Genomic DNA, 25,352 nt, shown 5'->3' with positions numbered 1-25,352 from the left:
TGCATGCCATGGATTTTTAGCATCCCAAATGCTATCCACAAGGAGCTTTATCTGTAGTCAAGCCCAAAGGATTAGTAAACATTTGGAAAAGGATAGAATAGTTCAGTGCAACAAAGATGTAAGGAATGGCTGAAAGGCATGACCTAACTAATCCCCAAATCCCAACTTTACAGGCCTGTCTCCTGGGACCACTTTAGGTACCAATTCTGTTGCTGTCAGGATCCCATCAAGAGACAGGAAACACATAATAATTTGAACTGGGGAAGTTCAATATGAAGAATTATTAACTAATGAGACTGGAGTAACATAGGATTGTCTAGTAATCTGTAAAGAGAACACTAAAGACCATATGAATAGCATATATAAAAAGCTGCCATCACTTTAATGGTTGAAATGGAGTTCCCAAGGAAGCCCAGGGCTGAAATCCAGACCTTGTTGGAGAGGGCACAGTTGTGGTTCACTAAATGACAGAGTAGTCACAGTGGTGTAGGGTTGGGACTAAGGTGAGGCCACTAAGATATCAGGGGGGGAAAGTTAAGGAAGCAGTCATTCTCAGGTATCAGCTCTACACTTTCATGACCCTGAGTAGGAGTGCCTCAAATTTGGCACCCTAGTTGCCTCATTCGTAAGGGGGTACTCGTTCTCAGGGTCATAGAAGTGCAGGGTTGGCACCTGAGTGAGTGTTTGCTTAAATTTTGTGTTCTAGATACCTCATTTGCCTCTAAGGTCCTATCCCTGCCTTGATGCTGCACTAGCAGCACTTGTTGGAAGTACCTCCTCTGGAATTTGCTGGAAATCTGCCCTCTAGGGTAGGGTGTGGAGTCTTACCAGGAGCATGTGCTACAAAACTGCCAAAGAAAACTGCTGGCTAATGGATGTTATTGGCCACCTTGTGCTTTAAGAGCTGGGAGCTAGAGGAGTTGCTTACACTGAGAGAACCAGGTAAAGCCATCCAACTTGCAGGAGCTGGGCACGTGGGCAGCTTCATGTGCTGCACGAGGGCACTGGACAAGCCTGACAGGCAAGCACGCCAGAATCTAGAGGGAATAGTCTACTTGCAGTGTCTTTCTAACATCTTTTTCTTTGGGGCGCCTGGGTGGCACAGTCAGTTAAATCTCTGACTTTGGCTTAGGTCATGATCTTACGGTTTGTGGATTCGAGCCCCGCATTGGGCTCTGTGCTGACAGCTCAGAGCCTGGAGCCTACTAAGGATTCTGTGTCTCCCTCTGTCTCTGCCTCTCCTCTCTCTCTGCCTTTCCTCACGCTCTGTCTCTCTCTCTCAAAAATAAAAATTAAAAACAAACATCTTTTACTGACAAAGCTTAACATTGTGCTGACAAAGGAAAATATTCAAATAGACCTGATCTGTCTCCATTTACAAAGTAGGCAGTAAAGGATGAATTGGGGATCTGAGAGGCAATAAGTTGATAACTAGCATATAGTCTTTAAAGAGTTTTAAAGTTAGGGGCACCTGGGTGGCTCAGTCAGTTAAGCGTTCGACTTCAGGTTAGGTCATTATCTCACAGTTTGTGGGTTTGAGCCCCGCATTGGGCTCTGTGCTGACAGGTCAGAGCCTGGAGCCTGCTAAGGATTCTGTGTCTGCCTCTCCCCCACTCATGCTCTGTCTCAAGAATAAATAAACATTAAAAAAATTTAAAGTTAATTTTAACTTATGTATGGTGTGAGATAGAGATATTATCCCTTTGTATATGGATATCTGATTTTTTTAAACAGCTTTTTTTGGAGAATCCATCTTTTGTTCACTGTTGTCGTGCCAGGTTCATAAGTTTCTGTGTATGAGTGTATTCTTGGCTCAGTCTTCTGTGACATAGTTCTCTATTTTATTCTCTGTGCCACTGCTACAGTTAGTATTGTATGATAGTAAATCTTGATATCTGATAGAGCAAGTCCTTCCAACTTATTTTTAAGGAATGCCCCTTAGTCTTCTGTATATAGTTTAGAAAATCATCTTGTAAAGGTCTGTGAAAAACTTGTGATTTTGGTTACAATAGCATTAAATACATAGATTACTTAGGAGAATTGGTGGCTTTATAAAATTGATGCTTCCTTTTTTAATAAGAAATGACATTCTATATATTTAGGTATTGTTTAATATCTCAGTCCACTTTTATAATTCTGTCCATATATTATACATTTCTCAGTACTTTGTGTGATGCTGTTTATAAATAAAATGTATTTTTTCTTTTTTTCTTCTTTCTTTCTTTCTTTCTTTCTTTCTTTCTTTCTTTCTTTCTTTCTTTCTTTCTTTCTTTCTTTCTTTTTTTTCTTCTCTACACCCAACATGGGGCTTCAGTTTATGACTCTAAGATCAAGAGTCACACGCCCTGCTGACTGAACCAGTCAGATGCCCTAAATAAACTGTATTTTTCTAATTTTGTTGCTGGTTTGTAGAGATGAAGTTGGCCTTTGTTTTCTGGTTTATTTCTGAGACTTCTGCAAAATCTCTTTCTAAATATAACGTCTGTTAGAGAATCTTTTGCATTGTTTCCTTATAGGCAGTCATAAGATCTGCAAATGTTAGTTTCATTTCTTGTTTTCCAATGCTTTATATATTTTACTTGCTACAAATTTTAAGGACTTGCACTTACTATTTCATTATTTGGTATATTCTTTCCTATATTTTATAGGTACCATTCATCTGTATAAGGAAATTTCCTTCTACTCACAGGCTTTTAAGTTTTTTTTCTTTTTAATAATTGGATGTTGAATTTCATTGAATTATTTTCTGCCTATTAAATTGTGCCTTTTCTTTTTAATCTGTTAATGTAGTTAATTATATTAACATATTTTATTTTTTAAGTCTTCTCTAATGTTTTTTTTTGAGAGAGAGAGAGACCGAGTGTGAGCAGGGGAGTGGCAGAGACTGAGAGGGAGACACAGACTCTGAAGGCTTCAGGCTCTGGGCTGTCAGCATAGAGCCTGACGTGGGTCTCGAACTCAGGAACCATGAGATCATGACCTGAGCCAAAGTCTGATGCTTAACCTACTGAGCCACCCAGGCACCCCAATATATTTTCTTTTTTTATGTTAATTTTTTTGAGAGTGAGTGCTAGGTGAGTGGGGAGGGGCAGAGAGAGAGGGAGAGAAAGAATCCTAAGCATGCTCTGCACTGTCCTTGCAGAGCAGGACTCAGGGCTTAATCTCATGAACTGTGAGATCATGACCTGAGTCGGGCACTCAACTGACTGAGCCACCCAGGTGTCCCTATATTAACATATTTTCTAATGTTGGAGGAATCTTATCTTCTTTGACTAAAATAAACTTAGTTATAATCTTTTTTTGTTGTATCTGGTTTGCTAGAATTTTGTTTTCAATTTTTGTAAATATGTTCATAAGTTAGATCAGCCTGAAATTATTCTTTTACATATAGGCATTTTCTTATTTGGCATCATGGCTATATTAGTTTTATCAGATAAATTGGAGAAAGTACAGTTTCTTTTTTAAAATTTAAAATTTTGTACATTCAGGCATGTATAAAATATATTCTAGGTTTGAATTTAGTAAAGTGTATCCCCTCCCCAGGTCTCCCAAGAGATGAGAAGGTAAATTGATGTATGAAACACTATATTGCCCGTTAGCACCTTCAGTGACACAGTGCTATGTCCAGGAAACCATGAAATATGTCCATGAAGGGTGTCCTTTATATATAACATGACTTTTTCTTGCGAAAATACAAAGGAAAGTAGAGTAAGCTCTAACAATTTTCTAAATACTCACCTTGCCCTTTTTTTTCTTTTCAAATAAAGGATGACTCTTTAGTATATATTGTAGAAATAGACTGGGTTATGTTGGTTGTGCTTTTCTCGGAAAAGGAAAGATCAAAGAAAAATAAAGCTAAAAAAAACATCATGATATGATGCTAATTTAAAGTTAGATCAATCTCTGTTCACTGATTCTTTTATGATCAGATGGGATTTTTGGGAAGGATAAGACATTTAAGAGCCTTACAGGCTAAAGAAATGAACATCATTGGTATAACTCTTTCTAAGAATTATATAGATCTAGGAGTGCCTGGCTGGCTCAGCTGGCCAGCAGATGACTCTTGATCTTGGGGTTGTGAGTTCAAGCCCCATGTTGACTGTAGAGATTACTTAAATAAGTAAATAAACTTAAAAAGAGTTATATAGATCTAGGTCTCTGGGACAGAAGCCAACAGTGATGACCCATTACATCTTCAAGCAATGTATTTTAACTCTAGGGATACATCACTATTTATAGAGATTAACCTCTTTTAGCTCTTGTTGGTGCTGTTGAAAAGAGGAGTTTAGAGACATCCAAGAAAGATGACTTATCTACAGATGACTTTGTGTGCCTATTACTCAAATCATGTGTAGATTTTAAATGTTTATTTATTTTGAGAGAGAGAGAGAGGGAGAACCAGCGAGGGAGGGACAGAGAGAGGGAGAGAGAGAATCCCAAGCAGGCTCTGCATTGACAGCAGGGCTTGATCTTGCGAACCATGAGCTCATGACCTGAGCCGAAACCAAGAGTCAGACACTTAACCAACTGAGCCACCTGGGCACCCCTCAAATCATATGTAGATTTTGAACATAAAACAAGAATGTAGCACTCCCTTCCTCAGTACATTGGTATGCTTGTCATATATTGCCACTTATGTATATATTAAATCATTTTTTAAAGTTGTATCTTAAAAACAATAAAATTTAAAATGAAATTCCAATACAATTATAATAGAGAATCAAAAGCAAAAAAGTAATAGGTGATCTGACAATACACTGAATAGACTGTCTAACAGAACACTCTTTATTATGATTTTGTGGACTTACACAAAATAACCACATAGCATAAGATAAGGATGATTGAAAAATTAAAATACCATTTCTTGAGCTTTATTGTGTATAAGGGTCTGTATATAATACCTTAGAAACTGATAATTTCTTGCCAATATTCTAAGATGAGAAAATAGAGTTTTAGTGGGGTAAATAATTTACCCAAGGACGTAAGTGTTAGGAATTGGATTTTAGGACCTGGATTGAAAGCTGGATTTGTCAGACTTCAGAGCTAATGTTCTTAACCAAAATAGTTTGGAGTTAAGTCTGCAGGGTAGATATAAAAACATAAAATTAGCCAATGATATCATGGAAAAAGTGGAAGTTTATTCTCACTTAGGGAAAATAATTTTCTTGAATGTTCTCAAACTCTTCTTTTCAGTTGTATTAAGAAAAGCCAAAAAAGGTTAGTCTCTCTAGATAGTGCTGTACATGTGCAATGATTCTTACTTAAACAACACACACACACACACACACACACACACACACACACACGTGTGTTTATAGATAGATGGATAGATAGATAGATAGATAGATAGATAGATAGATAGATAGATAGATGAAGGGGAGGAAGATTAGAATCTCTGGGGAATCAGAACCAATAGGAAATTCATAAAGCTATAATAAGGAATCGTTTTAATGCAGTAATGGAGAACGGTAAGCCCCAAGATCTACAGTCCACAAGCTAGAGAACCAGATGAGCTGATGGTGTCGTTCCAGTCCAAAGGCCAGCAAACTTGAGATCTGGGAAGAGCTAATGTTTCAGTTTGATTCTAAATGCAGGAAGAAAATATATGGCCCAGCTAGAAAGCAGTCACAAAGGAGAAATTCCCTTTATTCACCCAGACTTTTGTTTTATTCAGGCCTTCAATTGATTATATGAGGCCCACACACACATTAGGAAGGGCAGTCTGCTATATTCAGTCATTTACTCACAAGTCAGTTTACTTATTTAAATGTTGAACTCATTTGAAACCACCCTCACAGAAGCACTCCACAATATTTGACCAAAAAAATATATCTTAAAAATAATAACCCAAGGGCACCTGGATGGCTCAGTCAGTTAAGCATCCGATTTTGGTTCAGGTTATTATCTCATGGTCTGTGAGTTTGAGCCCCACATTGGGCTCTGTGCTGACAACTCATAGCCTGGAGCCTGCTTCAGATTCTGGTCTCCCTCCCTCTCTCTGCCTCTCCCCTAGAGCCTGCTTCAGATTCTGTGTCTCCCTCTCTCTCTTTCTTCCCCTCCTCTGCTTGTGTTCTCTCTCTCTTAAAAATAATTTTTAAAAAAGAGTCTGTTTTTTTGTTTGTCTCTTTTTGTTTCTTTGTTTTGCTTCTTAAATTACACGAGTGAAATCATATGGTATTTATTTTTGACTAACTCGCTTAGTGTTACATCCTCTATATCCATCCATGTTGTTGCAAATGGCAAGATTTTTTATAGCTGAGTAATATTCCATTGTATATATATGTACCACATAAGTACACATATACATATAAATAAACTAAATGAATATAAATATGTATATATACATATAAAATACATATAAATATATGTATATATACATATAAATAAACTTTTTATAAGTTTATTTACTTATTTCTGGGAGAGAGAAAGAGCATGAGTAGAGGAGGGGCAGAGAGAGAGGGAGAGAGAGAGAATCCCAAGCAGGCTGTGCATGGTCTGCACGGAGCCCATCTTGGGGCTCGAACTCACGAACTGTGAGATCATGACCTGAGCCAAAATCAAGAGTTGGACACTTAACCGATTGAGCCACCCAGATATCCCACCACATTTTCTTTGTACATTCACCTATTGGTGGACATTTGACTTGCTTTCATAATTTGGCTATTATAAATAATGCTGCAGTAAACATAGGGGTGCATATATCTTTTCATATTAGTGTTTTCATATTCTTTGGGTAAATACCCACTAGCAGAATTACTGGATCATTGTATTTTTAATTTGGGGGGAGTCTCCATACTGTTTTTCACAGTGTCTGCACCAATTTGTTTTCCTACAAACAGTGCACAAGGGTTCCTTTTTCTCCACATCCTCGTCAACACTTTTTGTTTCTTTGTTGTTGATTTTAGCCATTCTGACAAGTGTGGAGTGATATCTTGTTGTGGTTTTTACTTTTTTTTTTTTTTTTTTTTTTTTTACTTTTCCCTGCTGATGAGTGATGTTGAGCATCTGTTGGCCATCTGTAAGTCTTCTTTGGAGAAATGTCTCTTCATGGGTTCTGCCCATTTTTTAAATTGGGTTATTTATCTTTTGGGTGTTGAGTTATAAAAGTTCTTTATATATTTTGGGTACTAGTCCTTTATTGGATATGTCATTTGAAAATATCTTCTCCCATTCAGTAGGTTGTCTTTTATTTCTATTGATTGTTTCCTTTGCTGTGCAGAAGCTGTTTATTTTGATATAGTCCCAATAGTTTGTTTTTGCTTTGATTTTCCTTGTCTCAGGAGACATTATGAAAAATGTTGCTATGGCTGATGTCAGAGAAATTACTGCCTGTGCTCTCTTCTAGGATTTTTATGGTTTCAGTTCTCACATTTAGGTCCTTAATTAATTTTGATTTCATTTTTGTGTGTAGTGTAAAGAAGTAGGTCCATTTTCATGAGTTAATTTTTTATGTGAATTGAGATAGAGGATCTGATTTCATTCTTTTGCATATATTTATCCAGTTGTCCTAGCACCATTTGTTAAAGATATTTTTCTGTTCCCCATTGAATGGACTTGTCATCCTTGTTGAAAGGCAATTCGTCATAGAAGTTTAGGTTTATTTCTGGATTCTCAGTTCTATCCAATTGGTCCATAGATCTATCCTTGTGTCAGTGTGCAGTGTTTTGGTTACTGTAGCTTTTTGTTTGTAAGTTTTAGAACTGGGAGGTAGATCTTCATACTCTGTTTTTCTTTTGCAATTTTGTTTGGCTATTCCCTGCCCATTCCATATGAATTTGAAGATTGGCTTTTCATTTCTCCAGAAAGGCCATTGAAATTTTGATACAGTTTGCATTGAATCTGCAGATTGCTTTGAGGAGTTTTGCTATCTTTTAATACTCCTAAGTTTTCCAGTCTGTGCACATGGGATGTTATTCTGTTTTTAACCCCAACTGGTGAACTGCAGTTGAATTGTCACTAACCACCCTGAGTTGGTGTCAGACTCCACAGGTTTTAGCTAAATGTTTACCTCTCCCTACTTTAGACCAACTGGCTACAAATCTTGTTATGGGGAAAGGGTTCCCGTGACCACCCTCGCTGCCAGGTTTAATAATTTACTAGAATGACTCTTGGAATTCAGAAGAGCACTATTCTCAGAATTAAAGTTTTATTATAAACCATAAGGATACAAATCAGGAATAGCCAAATGAAGAGATACATAAGCAAAATCTGGAAGGAACCCAACTATGGTTTCTGTAGAATTTCCTTGTGGAATTAGGGTACATTACCTTTCTGGTTCATCAATGTGTTTATCTGCCAGAAAGTTATATTGAGCTTCAGTGTCCAGGCTTTTTATTGGGGTTCCACTGTGACATGAATGCTTAATTACTGCCTGCATAATTGATCTCTGTCTCTAGCTTTACTCTGCTGTCCCAGAGGTTGGGCTGGCTCAGTCTTTCTGATGACCGCCTCCAATGCTGAAGCTACCTATACAGGCACAACATGAGTTACCTCATTAGCATAAACTCAAGTGTGATCCAATATGAAAGACACTTATATCACTTAGGAAATTCCAAGAGTTTTAGAAACTATGATCTAGAAACCTGGGACAAATACAAGACTAATTCTTTATTAGATAACAGATATCTTCTTATTTATTAGTGGTTCCTTTTCTCTTGGATCTTTTAGCTTAACTTAATGATTTGAAAAAGATCTTTATATTCTGGATACTAGGTTTTTGATAAAAAAATATTTTATAAATATCTTCTCTCAGGGCACCTGGGTGGCTCAGTTGGTTAAGTGTCTGACTTTGGCTCAGGTCATGATCTCACGGTTTGTGAGTTCAAGCCCCACGTTGAGCTCTGTGCTGACAGCTCAAAGCCTGGAACCTGCTTCAGATTCTGTGTCTCATTCTCTCTCTGCCCCTCCCCCGCTTGTGCTCTGTCTCTCTCTGTCTCTCAAAAATAAATAAATGTAAATAAATATCTTCTCTCATTCTAAAGCTCATTACTCTTTATCATGAATTTATTCATAACTGAGGTATGAGTCATGTTTACTTTGCTGTACAACTTTATTTGCTATGTAATGTTGCCTGTTTTGTTGTATGTGGTTGTCCATTTAACTATCACTAATTCATACTCGGTCTTTTAGAAAACAAATTTTTGGGAAATTTGGCATTTCCTATGTTTAGACAGCCCTCCTACAATCCTTTGTCCTTCTCTGCCCACTATTATTCTACATTTTGCCTACTTTTTGAATTCTGTTCCCTTCTTCTTTGTTCAGTTTTTATTTCTTGGATTTCATGCCTTCCTGTTTCTTGGTTTACTCTAAGAAAACGTGAAATTATCAAAATTGTTTTTTTTGTGTAAGTGGCATGTAAAAATGGATAAATGTGTTAAACTTGTGAATTCTAGTATATCTGAAAAGGGCTTTTCAACCAGTATATTTGTTCTTTCACAGGACATGAATTCTACTTGAAATATTTTTCTTCAGAATTTTAAGGTTATGACTTCTGGTTTAGAATATTATTGAGGGGTGCCTGGGTGGGTCAGTCGGTTGCGCGTCCGACTTCAGCTCAGGTCACGATCTCATGGTCCGTGAGTTCGAGCCCCGCGTCAGGCTCTGGGCTGATGGCTCAGAGCCTGGAGCCTGCTTCGGATTCTGTGTCTCCCTCTCTCTCTGCCCCTCCCCCGTTCATGCTCTGTCTCTGTCTCAAAAATAAATAAACGTTAAAAAAATTTAAAAAAAATAGAATATGGTTGAGAACTTCAAAGCCATTTTCATTCCTGCTCTTTTATTGATGCCCTGTTTTTACTCTTTGGAGCCTTTTAAGTTCTTTTCTTTGTTCCTAGTGTCCTGAAACCTAATGTAAAACATATCTTAGTGTGAATCATTTTTATTTTTTATGCTAGGTATCAAGTAAGTCCATTAAATGTGGAGATTCATGTCCTTCAGGTCTGGAAAATTTCTTAAATGCTATTTTCTAAAACAGTCTGTCATTTCTGTTTTCTTTGAAAAATTTCTAATATACAGCAAACTTGAAAGAATATTTCAGAGGCTCCTGGCATTTTTTGGTTTGTTAAGCTAGTCTTAATTTGTCTTCATGCTTTCCCACTTCAAAAGTTTTTGTTGCTGCTACCTCCTCTTTACTTGTCTTTGACCTTGTGGGTTTGGTCCTTTTTTAAAAAAATCCATTTCATTCATTTCAGTGAGTCTGTTAAAAGGACAGGAAAAACTGCATGCGATCCACTTGTTCTCTTTGAGAGAAAAGTGTATTCTCTTTCTAGAGAAATCTTGTTTTTAGAAGTTTATCAAACTAACTTATTTTGAATTTTGAAACTAACTTACTACATTAGGCATTCACTAAATGTACTTTGCTCTTTTTGTATGTGCCAGGGTTCAAGTTGATTAAAGTAACAGACGTTGGTTATCCTTCCTTCCTGAAGTTTGGCTGTACTGTAGCAGACGGACATTAAGCAAACATTCAAATATGAAATTTGCAATTGTAGGAGACAAATGTGTAATCACCCATTACCAAACAAACACAAAGAATGGAAGAAAACAAAGTGCTTTGTGAGATAATGGTGAGATGTGCATAGTTAAGATTGAATATTCAGAAAAGATTTTTATTAGGATATGCCACTTAGCAGAGACCTGAACAATGGCCAGGAGCTTGTAAGGCCAAAAGAGGTGGCAGTGGAGACGGTGGTATGGATGGTTATTTAGGGCAGATGAAATCATGGCATGTGTGTTTGGGGGGGGGGGGTGGTTAAAGTTTAGTGCATTTGAAGAACTGAGAAGACCAATGTAGCTGTAGTTTATTGTTAAAAGGAAATAGGTAGCAAGTTGAAGAGGCATGCAGGAGGCAGGTTGTTAAGGAATTGTTAAGACCAAGTTAAGGACTGTGGGTCTTTTCCTAAGAACGGTGGGAACCACTGAAGCATTTTGAACATGAAAGTGCCAGGCTGAATATCACTCTGGCTGTTAGGGGTGGAAAACTAGCAAGGCGGACAGCTAGATAAAATGCTACTTTTGTGTCCAAATAAAAGATAATTTTGGCCTGGATCATCTATTGACAGTAGAGAGGGAAAGAACAATTTCAAGACATATTTAGGCCAACCTCAAACAAGATTGCTGTATGAGTGTTATAGGAAGAGAATGGAGCTCAGATGTTTTCACCTTTTGGGGCTTGACATATTTGCTCAGGGACTTAATTGATATCTTAAATCCATTCATTTTCCTAGTTTCTTTTCTGGCATAGAAGTCTTACAAAATAATAGCTACTAAACACTGTGCAGTTACTTAATACAACTACATATATACATTATGTGTGATTTCAGAATTATTCAATAATCATTGGAGCTGGGGTTCAGAATACTTATCTGCATCTTTGAAATCTGCCAATAGTACCACATTACCTCTATCTGCTATTCCTTTCTCTCAGATTTTAAAACTAGATTCTCAATTACAGTAGCTTTTGCTGTATCCCCTTTTTTGCTCTCCCAAGCTTAGATTCATAGACTTCCTACACAAACATGGATTTTATCAAATGGCATAAGTAAGCCACATTCTAACCACAATAGATTCTTCCTTCTTCATTGTTCATTTATCACATTAATCTTTCATCAGGATACTGCTGTATCTGAAGTAACATTCTCTTTTATTTCCTTCAAATTCTATGCAATTTATGTTTGTTACCTATTTATCCTAGATTTTTTCCTAGGTGTAGTTAGTGTTCCAAACAACCCTAAGAAATGGGTTAATTGGTAATTACCCACATTTTAAAATGTATATGATGCTAGATTTATTCTCTTACAAAATTGGGGTAGAGCCTAGACATCTTTATATTTATCAAGGTCCCATGTTTGAAGGTTTTTTTTTTTTTTATTTAGATCACTATAGGAACAACTGACTAATCTATTTTCCTAAATATCTCTTTACCTTCCAGTGTGACTTCTCATTCTTTTTACTTTCCTTATCGGTTTGTCAAGTTGCCCCATCATATTTGAGAACTGTATAAACTACTCACTTTTTATGAAAATTAGTTTCGGTTAAGTCTTTTCATTTCTATTATAAAAGGTTTTTTTCCTCCCAGAACACAAAAAAAGTGAATGTTTGCTTTTATATTTTCTTTCAGACTGTGAATCAAGGTTGAGACCAAGAAATTATTTCTGAAAAAGGATATTTATGGAGTAGAATCATCCTGATGAGAGATAATGGAAAGACTTTTAAAAAACAGCATTGAGTGTTCAAGTTTCAGAGGTGATTGGGAATGTAAAAGCCAGTTTGAGAGAAAACAGGAATCTCAGGAAGGACATTTCAGTCAAATGATATTTACTTCTGAAGACATGCCCACTTTCAATAACCAGCATCAGAGAATACATACTGATGAGAAACTCCTTGAATGTAAGGAATGTGGGAAGGATTTTAGTTTTGTATCAGTCCTTATTCGACATCAGCGAATTCATACTGGTGAGAAACCTTATGAATGTAAAGAATGTGGCAAGGCCTTTGGTAGTGGTGCAAACCTTGCTTACCATCAAAGAATTCATACTGGTGAGAAACCTTATGAATGTAGTGAATGTGGAAAGGCCTTTGGTAGTGGCTCAAACCTTACCCATCATCAGAGAATTCATACTGGTGAGAAACCATATGAATGTAAAGAATGCGGGAAAGCCTTTAGTTTTGGATCAGGCCTAATTCGACATCAGATAATTCACAGTGGTGAAAAGCCCTATGAGTGTAAGGAATGTGGGAAGTCCTTTAGTTTTGAATCAGCCCTTACTCGGCATCACAGAATTCACACAGGTGAGAAACCTTATGAATGTAAGGATTGTGGAAAGGCCTTTGGCAGTGGTTCAAACCTTACTCAACATCGAAGGATTCATACTGGTGAGAAACCTTATGAATGTAAAGCATGTGGAATGGCCTTTAGTAGTGGTTCAGCCCTTACTCGGCATCAGAGAATTCATACTGGTGAAAAACCATATATATGTAATGAATGTGGGAAGGCTTTTAGTTTTGGATCAGCCCTTACTCGACATCAAAGAATTCACACTGGTGAGAAGCCTTATGTATGTAAGGAATGTGGGAAGGCTTTTAATAGTGGCTCAGATCTCACTCAACATCAAAGAATTCACACTGGTGAGAAACCCTATGAGTGTAAGGAATGTGAGAAGGCCTTTAGAAGTGGTTCAAAACTTATTCAGCATCAAAGAATGCACACTGGTGAGAAGCCCTATGAGTGTAAGGAATGTGGGAAAGCCTTTAGTAGTGGTTCAGACCTTACTCAACATCAGAGAATTCATACTGGTGAGAAACCTTATGAATGTAAAGAATGTGGCAAGGCCTTTGGTAGTGGCTCAAAACTTATCCAACACCAGCTAATTCACACTGGTGAAAAACCCTATGAATGTAAAGAATGTGGAAAGTCCTTCAGTAGTGGTTCAGCTCTTAATCGGCACCAGAGAATACACACTGGTGAAAAACCTTATGAATGTAAGAAATGTGGGAAGAATTTTGGTACAGGCTCAAGCCTTACTCAACATCAGAAAATTCATACTGGTGAGAAACTTTATGAATGTAAGGAATGTGGAAAGGCTTTTGGGAGAGGTTCAGAGATTCAGCAACATAAAAAATGTCATACTGGTAAGTAGTAGATCTGTGAATTGGAAACTCTATAAGTTAGAATTATGTGGTTAAGGAAGGACACAGGGCAGAAAAGAAAATTCATACTGGTGAGAGTCACTACAAATGTAATTAAGGTACAAATGCCTTACTTATGCTTTACCACTTAGTCTGAAAGAATTTATACAGGAAAAGAAAACCACTCTGAAGATCTCTGTCTATATTCATTCTTTCATTACTTTTGGAAAATTCATACTTGTGAATATTAAAAATTAAAAAACCATTTATTGTATTTTGCCTTTATTTTAAACATTGAAAAATTCACTTGGGGGCTAATCCTGCTACCTTTGTTTTTTTTTTTATGTTCTTAATTTTTTGTGCGTTATACAGAATTACTAATCCATCTCAAAATTATTTTAAATTATTTATTGAGGGTCTAAATTTAGTCTTCTTCCTGTTTCTCATTTGAATGCCATTTATTTAATAACTATATTTTTGTATTTTTTATTGCTTGTTTGATGGTAATTTATATTTTTATACATATAAAGCATGGATATCGGGTCAGTCTTTGTTTCTAAATTTGCATATCTGTGTTTGTATCTGTGTTCCATTTTGTTCGTGTTAAGTTACTGTTACTTTTAAGTACCCTTTAATATCTTGTGGATCTGTATCTTTTGTTTTGGAAGATTGCTTTATTTTCCTTTTATAAAGTTTATACTTCTCTTTTTGCAAAATAATTTTTCTCTATATTAATGTAGATATGAACAAAATAGATAGTTATCTGTAATCATACCAGTCATAGACAATCTTTATCAAACTTTTGGAGCAAACTCTTTAAAACTACATATCATTGTTTTTGACAGAAAGTGTGATTGTGCTATACTATAACCAGCCTTTAATATTTGTTGTAAATATATTGGTTACTTTTATTGGCTTCAAAGTATTCATCTGTCTTTATCAAACCCCTATTTTGTCAAATATTGAAAATTTTACCATTATAAAGAGTTATCTTGATGGCCCCTTTTGAATGTGTCTGCTTTGTTTTTTATTCATTTCAGAGAAAATGTGTGGGATCTCTTCTACTTTTAAAGATTTATATATTATAAAGCTCTGCTTCCCTTTGGCCAACATTCTTGACCCAGTTATTTCCTAAATGTTAACCGACTTATTCTTCCAGGTCATTTTATATGCATATATAATGTGCTTTTGGTAATGTGGGCATAATTCGTTCACTTCAGAGGCTTGTTATGTGGATTCTACAATTGTGCCTATCACATAATAAAACTTGCATAGTATTAGCCTTCGTCATTATTATCTTTCAATTTTGTTTTTTTTAGGGAAAAGTTTTTACCTAGTATCCTTGTCTTATTCAACATCAAAGACATCATAATGGGAAAAAAAAGATATTCATGTAAATGAATATAAGAAAATTTTGACTAACATCTGTTTCTTATAGAACAGGGATAATTCATCTTGATAAAGAAAAATATGAGATTGTAATGTGTGAGAAGGCAAAATTCATACTGAGGTAAAAATAAAGAGGGTAGCTCCTTCATAGAAATTTGAACTTTGAGTAATGACCTCAGCATAATGACAGCATAAGATGCATGCCTTCATTTGGCCTCCAAGTTTAACAACTAAAATTCAGCATCCACCTATAAGAAAAAGGGCCTCTGTGGTTGTTGTGAGATCCAACACCATAAGCTAAAGGACCTGAGAGGAGTCTCACCCACCACATAAAGTAATAAGCTGATAGTCCTTGGTACAGACTGGGGAAACAGCAGAAGTCTGTGAACCAGCCCCAGCCCCTCTTGGCTGCATTCAGGGTAAATCTGGAGAGTGCTGATTTGAGCAGACACTCACAGATGAGAGAGCCTTTGCAGAACTTCAGATTTCCTGAGGAAAGATTCTAGCACTCTGTTAGAGCAAAAAAAAAAAAAAAAAAAAAAAAAAAAGGTTGGGGGTGGGGGGTGTAAGATGAACTTCACCAGTGCTACCTGTTCCCCAAGGCAGCACACCATGTTGCTGAACTAACCAGCAATGACTTCTGCAAGTGATAATAGTGGGTGATTGCCCAGCTTCCCCACCTGTATAGAATGCTGCTCAAGAAACTTGTTTCTCTGCTGCAGCACCCATAGTATTGAGGCAGTACCTGATATCAGGATATAAGAATATCAGAGTGCATTAAAGAAATACAGTTTCAGGGTGCCTGGGCAGCTGAGTCGGTTAAGTGTTTGACTTTGGCTCAGGTCATGATCTCAAGGTTCATGAGTTCAAGCCTCGTGTCAGGCTCTGTGCTGGCAGCTCAGAGCCTGGAGCCTGCTTCAGATTGTGTATCTCCTTCTCTCTCTGCCCCTCCCCCACTTGCCTTCTGTCTCTCAAAAATAAATAAACATTTAAAAAATTTAAAAAAACAGCAAAAATAAACACAGTTCTTACTTGGCTGCATTCAGGACTCAAGCAGGAAGCTCAACACAAGCCACTGGGAAAGCCTTGCCCAAGGAACCTCCATCTGGCTTGCAGGCACCCCTAAAGCCCCAAATGTTAAACCCACAGCTCCCCCAATCCTTCAGCTCCCAAGTATGGTACTAAGAGCCAGTTTTGGTAGACCGAGAGCATGCAGAAAACAAACCAGAGTCTGTGGCAAGGGAGAAATCACAAACTTGAGCTATAGTATTATCTTAAGAAAGACAAAAGAGGTTTCCAGCAGCCAGCCTGGTGAGTTGTAAGTTTGAGAGGAGACAAAGAAGCCACAAGGGGGCAAGAAGCATGGAGCACATGTATTCCTACAAGGACAGAGAAAGACCTAGTTATAAGCAGGACCAACAAAAAGTATCTCCGACCTGAAAGCAGCTAGTAACGATTGAAGGAGGTGACTACTTCAAATGAGAAAACAGCAATGCAAAACTCCAAGAAACATGAGGAATCCATGAATATGACATCACAAGATCTCAATAATCCTCGATTCAAAGACACAATTATGTGGTTTGCCTGATAAAGAATTCAAATTAGCCATTTTAAAGAAACTCAATGAGCTACAATAAAACACAGAACTCAGCAAGTCAGGAAAATAGTACATGAATAAAATGAGAAATCCAACAAAGAGAAATCCTAAAAACAAACCAAACAGAAATCTGGAGCTGAAGAATGAATGAAATGAAAAATGCAATAGAGAACATCAACACAAGGATAGACCAAGCAAATATAAAATCAGAGAAATGAAGGGTAGGGACTCCCAGTCAGAGGAGAACCAAGAAAAAAGGAATGAAAGAGAGTGAAAAAAGCCTACAAGATGTATGGGACACCATAAAACAAATAAGAATATAAAAAAAGAACTGTAATTTGTTAATGAATTCAGAATAGTAAAAAAAAGGTAAATGGTAAAATCAAAAACATAAAAGAAGGCAATAAAGAATAGGGGCTTTTGTATGGGATTAAAGTTACTATTCATCAGCTTAAAATGGACTATTTTATCTAGAAGATGTTTTATGTAAGTCTCGTGATAACCACAAAGCACAAACCTATTAGATTCACAAAAGATAAAGTGATGGGAATCAGAGCATATCACCATCCGTGGAAAAGGTAGGCAGTAAGAGGGAGGGGGTGGGGTGAGGAAGAACAATGGAACTACAAAACAGCCAGAGAGATAGTAATAAGATGGCATTAGTAAGTCTTTACATATTAATAATTACCCTGAATGTAAATGAATTGAATTTACCAATCAAAACGCATAGAATGTCTGGATGGATGAGATTCAACTACATGCTGTCTTCACAGAGAGGCACTTCAGCTTTAAGGTCGTACGTAGGCTCAAAGTGAAGACATGGAAAAGATATTACATGGAAGCAGAAACCAACAGAAAGTGAGGTTGGCCTTACAGGGTTAGCCCATACTTACATAAGACAAAATAGACTTTAAGCCAAAAACTATAATGAGACAAAGAAGGTCATTATATAATGATAAGTTGGTTAATTCATCAAGATGATATACAATTATAAGTGTTTATGCACCCACTATTGGAGCCCTAAATATATTGAGCAAATACTGACAGATCTAAAGGGAGAAATAGGCAATACAAGAACAGTAGGGGACTTTAAAACTTCACTTTAAGTAATGGATAGATCATTCAGACAAAATCAATATAGAAACATTGGACTTCAATCATACATTAGAACAAATGGACCTAACAGACATATATAAAACATTCCATTCAACAGCAGCAGCAGAATACACATTCTTCTCAAGTGCACATGGAATGTTCTCCAGGATAGGTCATATGATAGGTCACAAAACAATTCTTAGGAAATTTATACTGACCTCATACCAAGTTTCTTTTCCAACCACAATGGTTTGAAACTAAAAATCAAGAACAAGAGGAAAGCTGGAAATTTTACAAATATGTGGAAACTAAGCAACACATTCCTGAATAACCACTGGGCCAAGGGAAAAATCAAAAAGAGAACAAAAAAAATCTCCAAACAAATGAAAATGGAGATTCAATAGACAAATACAAATGCAATGTTGTGAAAGCAGTTCTCAGAAATTTATAGCCATAAATGCGTATAGTGGGAAAAATGAAAGATTTCAAATAAACAACTTTAAATGTTAAGAAACCAGAAAAAGAACAAACTAAGGCCAAAGTTAGCAAAAGGAAGTGACAAAAATCAGAACTGAAATAAATGAAATAGAGACTAGTAGAGCAATAGAAAAGATTAGCAAAGCTAAAATCTTTTCAAAAAGATAAAATTGACATTCAGCTAGACTAAGAAAAAAGGTAAAAGGACCCAAATAAAATCAGAAATGAAAGAGGAAACATTCCAAGTGATATCACAGCAATACAGAGGATCATAAAAAACTACTATAAACACTTATATGCTAACAAATTGGATAACCTAGAAGTGGATAAATTCCTAGAAGCATATAACCTATCAAGACTGAATTATGAAGAAATAAAAAAATCTAGACCAACTACTATACTAGTAAGGTGCTTCAATCAGTAATCAAAAATTTCCAATGAAGAAAAGCCCAGCACTGAAAGCTTCACTGCTGAATTTTATCAAACATTTAAAGAATTAATGCCAATTCTTCTCAAACTGTTTCAAAAAATTGAAGAGGAAGGAACATTCCCAAACTCATTTCACAAGATTAGCCTTGCCCTGATGCCAAAACCAGATGAAGACACCACAAGAAAAAAAAAAAAAATTACAGGTCAATAATCCTGATGAACATAAATGCAAAAATTCTCAAGAAAATATTAGCAAACTGATTTCAACAGGACATTAAAGGAATCATACACCACGATCAAGTGAGATTTACCCCTGGGATACAAGGATAGTTCAACATATAGAAATCAATAAATGTGATATACCACATTAATAGAATGAAAGATAAAAATCATATGATCGTTTCAACAGGTGCAAAAAAAGCATTTGGCAAAATACAACATCCTTTCATGATAAAAACACTCAGCAAATTTGGGTATAAAAGGAGCCTTCCTCAAACAATAAAAGCCAAATATGACAAACCTTCAGCCACCATCATACTTGACAGTGAAAGGTGACAGTTCTTCCAGTTCAGGAATAACACCAAGATGTCTACTCTCACCACTCCTATTCAACATACTAGTGGAATTTCTAGCCAATGCAATCATATGTGAAAATAAGTATAAGGCATCTAAATTGGAAGGAAAGTAGAATTGTCTGTTTAGATTATATGAATTTACATATAGAAAATCTGAAGGACTCCACCTTAAAGCTGTAAGAGTGAATCAAAAAATAAAGTTACAGGGTACAAAAACAAGATACAGAAATGAGTTGTGTTTCTATACACTGGCAACAAAATATCTGAAAAAGAAATTTAAAAATAATCTAATTCATAATAGCATCAGAAATAATAAAATATGTAGAAATAAATTTTACCAATGAGGTGAAAGATCTGTGTAGTGAAAACTACAAGACTTTGGTTAAAGTAACTGAAGACAGAAATAAGAGATACCCCATGTTTGTGAATCAGAATTATTGTTAAAATGTTCATTCTACCCAAAGCCATCTATGGATTCAATGCCATCTCTATCAAAATTCAACTGGCAGTTTTTACAGAAATAGAAAAGCAATACTAAAATTTGTATGGAGGCACAAAAGACCATGAATAACCCAGGTAATCCTGAATAAGCAGAACAATGCTAAAGGCATCATACTGCCTAATTTCAAACTATACTACAAAGCTATAGTACCTAAGACTGGTTGGTACTGGCATAAAAACAGTCCGATGGGACAGAATTGAGAACACGGAAATAAACCCTTGAATATATAGTCAGCTGATATTTGACAAGGGAGCCTAGATTCTTCAGTGGGGGAAAAGATAGTTTCTTCATTAAATGGTGTTGGGAAAACTAGATATTCACATGGAAAACAAATGAAATTGGACTCATATCTTGTACCACTCAAAAAAATTAACTCAAAATGGATTAAAGATTTAAACATAAGAACTAAAACCCTAAATCTCCTAGAAAAAAAACAGGAAAAACTTGTTTGACATTGGTCTTGGCAATGATTACTTGGGTATGGCACCAAAAGCACACGCAACAAAAGCAAAAATAAATATGTGGTACTAAATAAGTAAGTTTCCTGCACAGCAAAAGAAACAACAAAATGAAAAAGCAGTCTATGGAATGAAAAAAATATATTTGCAAATCATATTTCAAAAATGGGTTAATATTCAAAATATATAGACTCATACAACTCACTAGCAAAATAAACCCCAATAAATCTAAAAAGTGGGCAGAAATCTAAAAAAATTTCAAAAGAATTTTCAAAAGAATATATACAATAGGTAACAGGTACATGAAAAGATGCTCAATGTCATTAATCAAGGAAATGCAAACCAAAACCACAATGAGATATTCCCTCACAGCTGTTAGAATGACTATTATCAAGAAGTCCAGAGTTAACAAGTGTTGGTGAGGATGTGCACTGTTGGTGGGAATGTATATTTGTATAACTACTATAGAAAACAATATGGAGGTTTCTTAAAAAATTAAAAATAGGGGCGCCTGGGTGGCGCAGTTGGTTAAGCGTCCGACTTCAGCCAGGTCACGATCTCGCGGTTCGTGAGTTCGAGCCCCGCGTCGGGCTCTGGGCTGATGGCTCAGAGCCTGGAGCCTGTTTCCGATTCTGTGTCTCCCTCTCTCTCTGCCCCTGCCCCGTTCATGCTCTGTCTCTCTCTGTCCCAAAAATAAATAAACGTTGGGAAAAAAAAAATTAAAAAAAAAATTAAAAATAAAATTTCCATATGATTCAGCAATCTCACTTCTGAGTATATATCCAAAGGAAATGAAAACAGGTATCAGTGAGACATCTATAAGTCCATATTCTTTTTTCTTTTTTTCTTTAATGGTATGTTTTTTTTAATGCTATATTTATTTTATTTCAAGTTTTTATTTAAATTCTAGTTAGTTAACATATAGTGTAATATTAGTTGCAGGAGTAGAATTTAGAGATTCATCACTTACATATAACACCCAGCGTTCATCACAAGAAGTGCTTTCTTTAATACCCATCACCGATTTAGCCCATCCCCCTACTCACTTCCCCTCTAGCAACCCTCAGTTTGTTATCCATAGCTAAGAGTCTATTTTATGGTTTGCTTCTCTCCCCTTTTTTTCCTTTCCCTTATATTAATCTGTTTTGTTTCTTAAATTCCACATGCATACACTTCCATATTCTTGCAGCATTATTCACAATAGCCGAGATATGGAAATAAACTAAGTCAGTCAGTGGATAAATGGATAAAGAAGTGGTATATATACAATAGAATACCATTCGTGAGAAAGAAGGAAATCTTGCTATTTGTGACAAGTTGGGTTAACTCTGAGGGCACTATGTTAAGTGAAATAAGTCAGAGAAAGGAAAATACTATAAGATATCACTCATATGTGGAATCTGAAATAGGTGAACTCACAAAAACAGTATAGTGATTATTACCACAGGATGGTGGGGGTAGTGGGGAAATGTTGGTCAAAGGGTACAAACTTTTAGTTGTAAGTTGAATAAATTCTAGGGATCTAATATATATCATGGTGACTAAATATTATATACTTGAAAGTTGCTGAGTAGATCTTAAATGTCTCACTGCAAAAAAGAAGTGGTGATTATTTGGGGTGCCTGGGTGGCTCAGTTGGTGAAGTGACTTCAGCTCAGGTCATGATCTCAGGGTTCATGGATTCAAGCCCCGCATTGGGTTTGCTGCTGTCAAGCTGTCAGCGCGGAGCCCACTTCAGATCCTCTGTCCCCCTCTGTCTACCCCTCCCCCTCTTGTTCGCTCTCTCTCAAAAAAAAATAAACATAAAAAAAAGAAAGAAAAGAAAGAAAGGAAGAAAGAGAAAGAAAGAAATGGGGGGGGGAGGGGTGGAGCACCTAGGTGGCTCATTAGGTTAAGCCTCTGACTCTTGGTTTCTGCTCAGGTCATGATCTCACGGTTCGTTGGTTCAAGCCCCACATTGGGGTCTGCATTGACGGTGTGGAACCTGCTCTGGATTCTCTGACTCTTCCTTTCTCTCTGCCCTTCCCTTGTTCGCATGATCTCTCTCTCTCAAAATAAATAAATAAACTTAAAAAAAATTTTAATGGTAATTATTTTAAATGATAGTGTTAGCTAACACTCTGATGCTAATCATTTTGCAGTAGATATGTATTATATCAACATATTGTACACCTTAAACTTACACAATATTATGGTATTATAGTCAATTATATTAATAAAGCTGTGATTAAATAATAAAGCTGGGAGAAATTATATTTTATGTATATATGGATGGTGTGTTTATTATGTTGAGGCATTTCTTTGCTATACCCACTTCTTTAAGAGTTTTTATTATAAATGGATGTTGAATTTTGTCAAATGCTTTTTCTGAACCTTGTTGGGATGATTGTATGATTTTTATCCTTTATTTTGTTAATGTGGCGTTTTTCACTCATTTGTGGCTGTTGAGCTTTTTTTGCATCCATGGAGTAAATCCCACTTGATTATATTCGTAAATTTTCCAGTTTTCTTCTCGTAATTGTTATCTAGTTTCATATCATTGTGGTCAGAAAAGATGCTTGATATGATTTCAGTCTTCTTAAATTTATTAAGACTTATATTATGGCCTACCATATGATCTAGAGATTGTTTCACGTGTGCTTGAGAAGATTGTGCATTGTTTCTTTAAACATCTAAAAAAATGTTTAATGCTTATTTATTTTTGAGAGATAGAACACTAGTGGGGGAGTGGTAGAGAGAGGGAGAGACAGAATCCGAAGCAGGCTCCAGGCTCTAAGCTGTCAGCACAGAGCCCAACGCGGGGCTCTAACCCAGGAACCATGAGATCATGATCTGAGCCAAAGTCAGAGCTTAACCAACTGAGCCACCCAGGCGCCCCAATTTCCTATTTTCAATTTCATTGATTTCTGCTCTAATTCTTATTATTTCTTTTTTTTTTTTCTGCTTCCATTAGATTTAATTTGTTCTTTGTCTAGTTTCTTAAGGTGGAACTTAGACTTTTTATTTTAGATTTTTCTTCTTTTCTAATATATATACATTAATTGCTAGAGCAACTGCTTTTGCTGCATCCCATAAATTTTGATAGGTTGTATTTTCATTTTCATTTAGTTAAAATATTTTTAAATTCTCTTGAAATTTCTTCTTTGACCTATATATTAGAAATGTGTTGTTTAATCTCCATATATTTTGTGATTTTCTGGTTATCTTCCTGTTAATTAACTTCTTTTAATTCCATTGTTATTTGAGAGTAGACATTGCGTGATTTCTATTCTTTTCAGTGTTAGGCTATATTTTATGTTCCAGAATGTGGTTTATCTTGGTGAGTGTTCCATGCCAGCTTGAAAAGAAGATGATATTTTTAAATCATGCAAAACCAGGAGTCCCTTGTGGAAAAGATTGACAAGTATGACTTTTTGCCTTTTTTTATAAACTATGATACATTTGTTGCAAATATTGCAACATAAGTTGCAAATGCAAACTTACTACTAATCTCAATAAGGGAAAATTACTAAACACATTAAGAAGTAGCCAAAATATAGGGGCACCTGGGTGGCCCCTGTTGGTTGAATTTCTGACTTTGGCTCAGGTCATGATCTCATGGGTTTGAACCCATGTTGGGTTCTGTGCTGTCAGCTCAGAGCCTGGAGCCTGCTTTGGATTCTGTGTCTCCCTCTCTCTCTGCCCCTCCCCTGCTCTCTCTCTCTCTTTCAAAAAATAAATAGACATTTAAAAATTTTTTAAAAAGAAGTGGCCAGGGGCACTTGGGTGGCTCAGTCAGTTGAGCATCTGACTTCGGCTCAGGTCATGATTTCACAGTCCGTGAGTTTGAGCTCCACATTGGGCTTTGTGCTGATAGCTCAGAGCCTGGAACCTGCTTCAGATTCTGTGTCTCCTCTCTCCCTGCCCCTCCCCTACTCACACTCTGTCTCTCAAAAATAATAAATTAAAAATTAAATCGAAACTAAAATAAATAAAAAGTAAATTAAATAAAAATTAAATTAAAAAAATAAATTAAAAAAAAATTTTAAGTGGCCAGAATATGAAAAAATAATTCATAGAATATGAACTGCAATAACAACTAGGCAGAAGCACTCATTCTTATAATGTAAAAATAATTATCAATATTATTTGAAGTATAAATGAGAAATTCCATTTTTACTTCTCATATAGGCAAATGTTGGGCACAGAGTGGGAAATAATATTCTCACACCATCTTGGTAGGCAAGTTGAATCAGTAGGTACTGCCTCAATAGGGGCCAGCTGGAATTTTCTTCAAAACTTTAAAATTCATGTCTTGTCAGCAGCAATTCCAATTCTAGGACTTTATCTTACTGGTGTCAGGCATATGCACAAGGATATTATTCATGGAAACATTGCTTGTATAATTATAGCCTGAGCCAGCCAGATGCCCTGAAACATGATAATTTTATAGTAACTGACCCCAACTTTAGAAACAATGTCAATTTTCATTAATGGCACCATACAATTTTCACAAGGTATAGAACATTGTTAGTTGGAGAGTGTCCCATGGTCTTCCATCTGCCTAGTGAGCCCATCTGGACAGTTTTGTCTTCATGTCTACTTACCATCTATTGTCCTAGATTTTCCATTTTATGTTTATACCAGAATATTCTCTTGCCACTGTGCTAATGTTTTTTTTTTCTCTTTCTTGATCTCTTATGTAACTCTTTGCTCTTTTGCTCCCCAGTCCTGATATAAAACATCCTTTACTACCTCCTTTCAGTCCACAGAAAAGGCTGAAAGAAGGCATTTCTCCTCTGAAGCAAATCAGCAAAGACAGGAGGAAGAGTCTGCTTCTGAAAATGTGAACACACTATATAAAACTTCAGTGAACACCAAAAAATCAAAGAAACATTACACTAACAAAGGAACATGATGATTTAAATTAAAAAAATTTTTTTAATGTGGGGTGCCTGGTGGCTCGGTCGGTTGACCGTCTGACTTTGGCTCAGGTCATGATCTCATGGTTCGTGAGTTCAGGCCCTGCATTGGCTTCTGTGCTGACAGCTCAGAGCCTGGAGTCTGCTTCTGATTCTGTGTCTCCTTTTCTCTCTGCCCCTCCCCCCCACACGCTCTGTCTCTCTCTGCCTCTCAAAAATAAAGAAAACTAATTTAAACAATTTTTAAATTTTTTAATGTTTTATTAATTTTGAGACACAGAGAGACAGAGCATGAGCAGGGGAGGG

At 36.2% G+C, this 25,352-nt stretch overlaps 1 protein-coding gene across 1 annotated transcript in view; it reads left to right on the top strand.

The window, feature by feature from the left end:
* LOC122494297 (zinc finger protein 850-like) overlaps window positions 1-25,352 on the top strand; it is a 52,608-nt gene that overhangs the window by 14,783 nt on the left and 12,473 nt on the right. The window contains exons 3-4 of the mRNA XM_043599363.1: window positions 12,116-13,633; window positions 24,854-24,970. Of these exons, the coding sequence (XP_043455298.1) occupies window positions 12,195-13,633; window positions 24,854-24,970 (1,556 nt within the window). The 5' untranslated portion in view covers window positions 12,116-12,194. The remainder of the gene's footprint in view (window positions 1-12,115; window positions 13,634-24,853; window positions 24,971-25,352) is intronic.

Source organism: Prionailurus bengalensis, chromosome E2 (assembly GCF_016509475.1).
Source record: "Prionailurus bengalensis isolate Pbe53 chromosome E2, Fcat_Pben_1.1_paternal_pri, whole genome shotgun sequence".
Lineage (NCBI taxonomy): Eukaryota > Metazoa > Chordata > Mammalia > Carnivora > Felidae > Prionailurus > Prionailurus bengalensis.
This window is presented reverse-complemented; position numbering and strand designations above follow the sequence as displayed.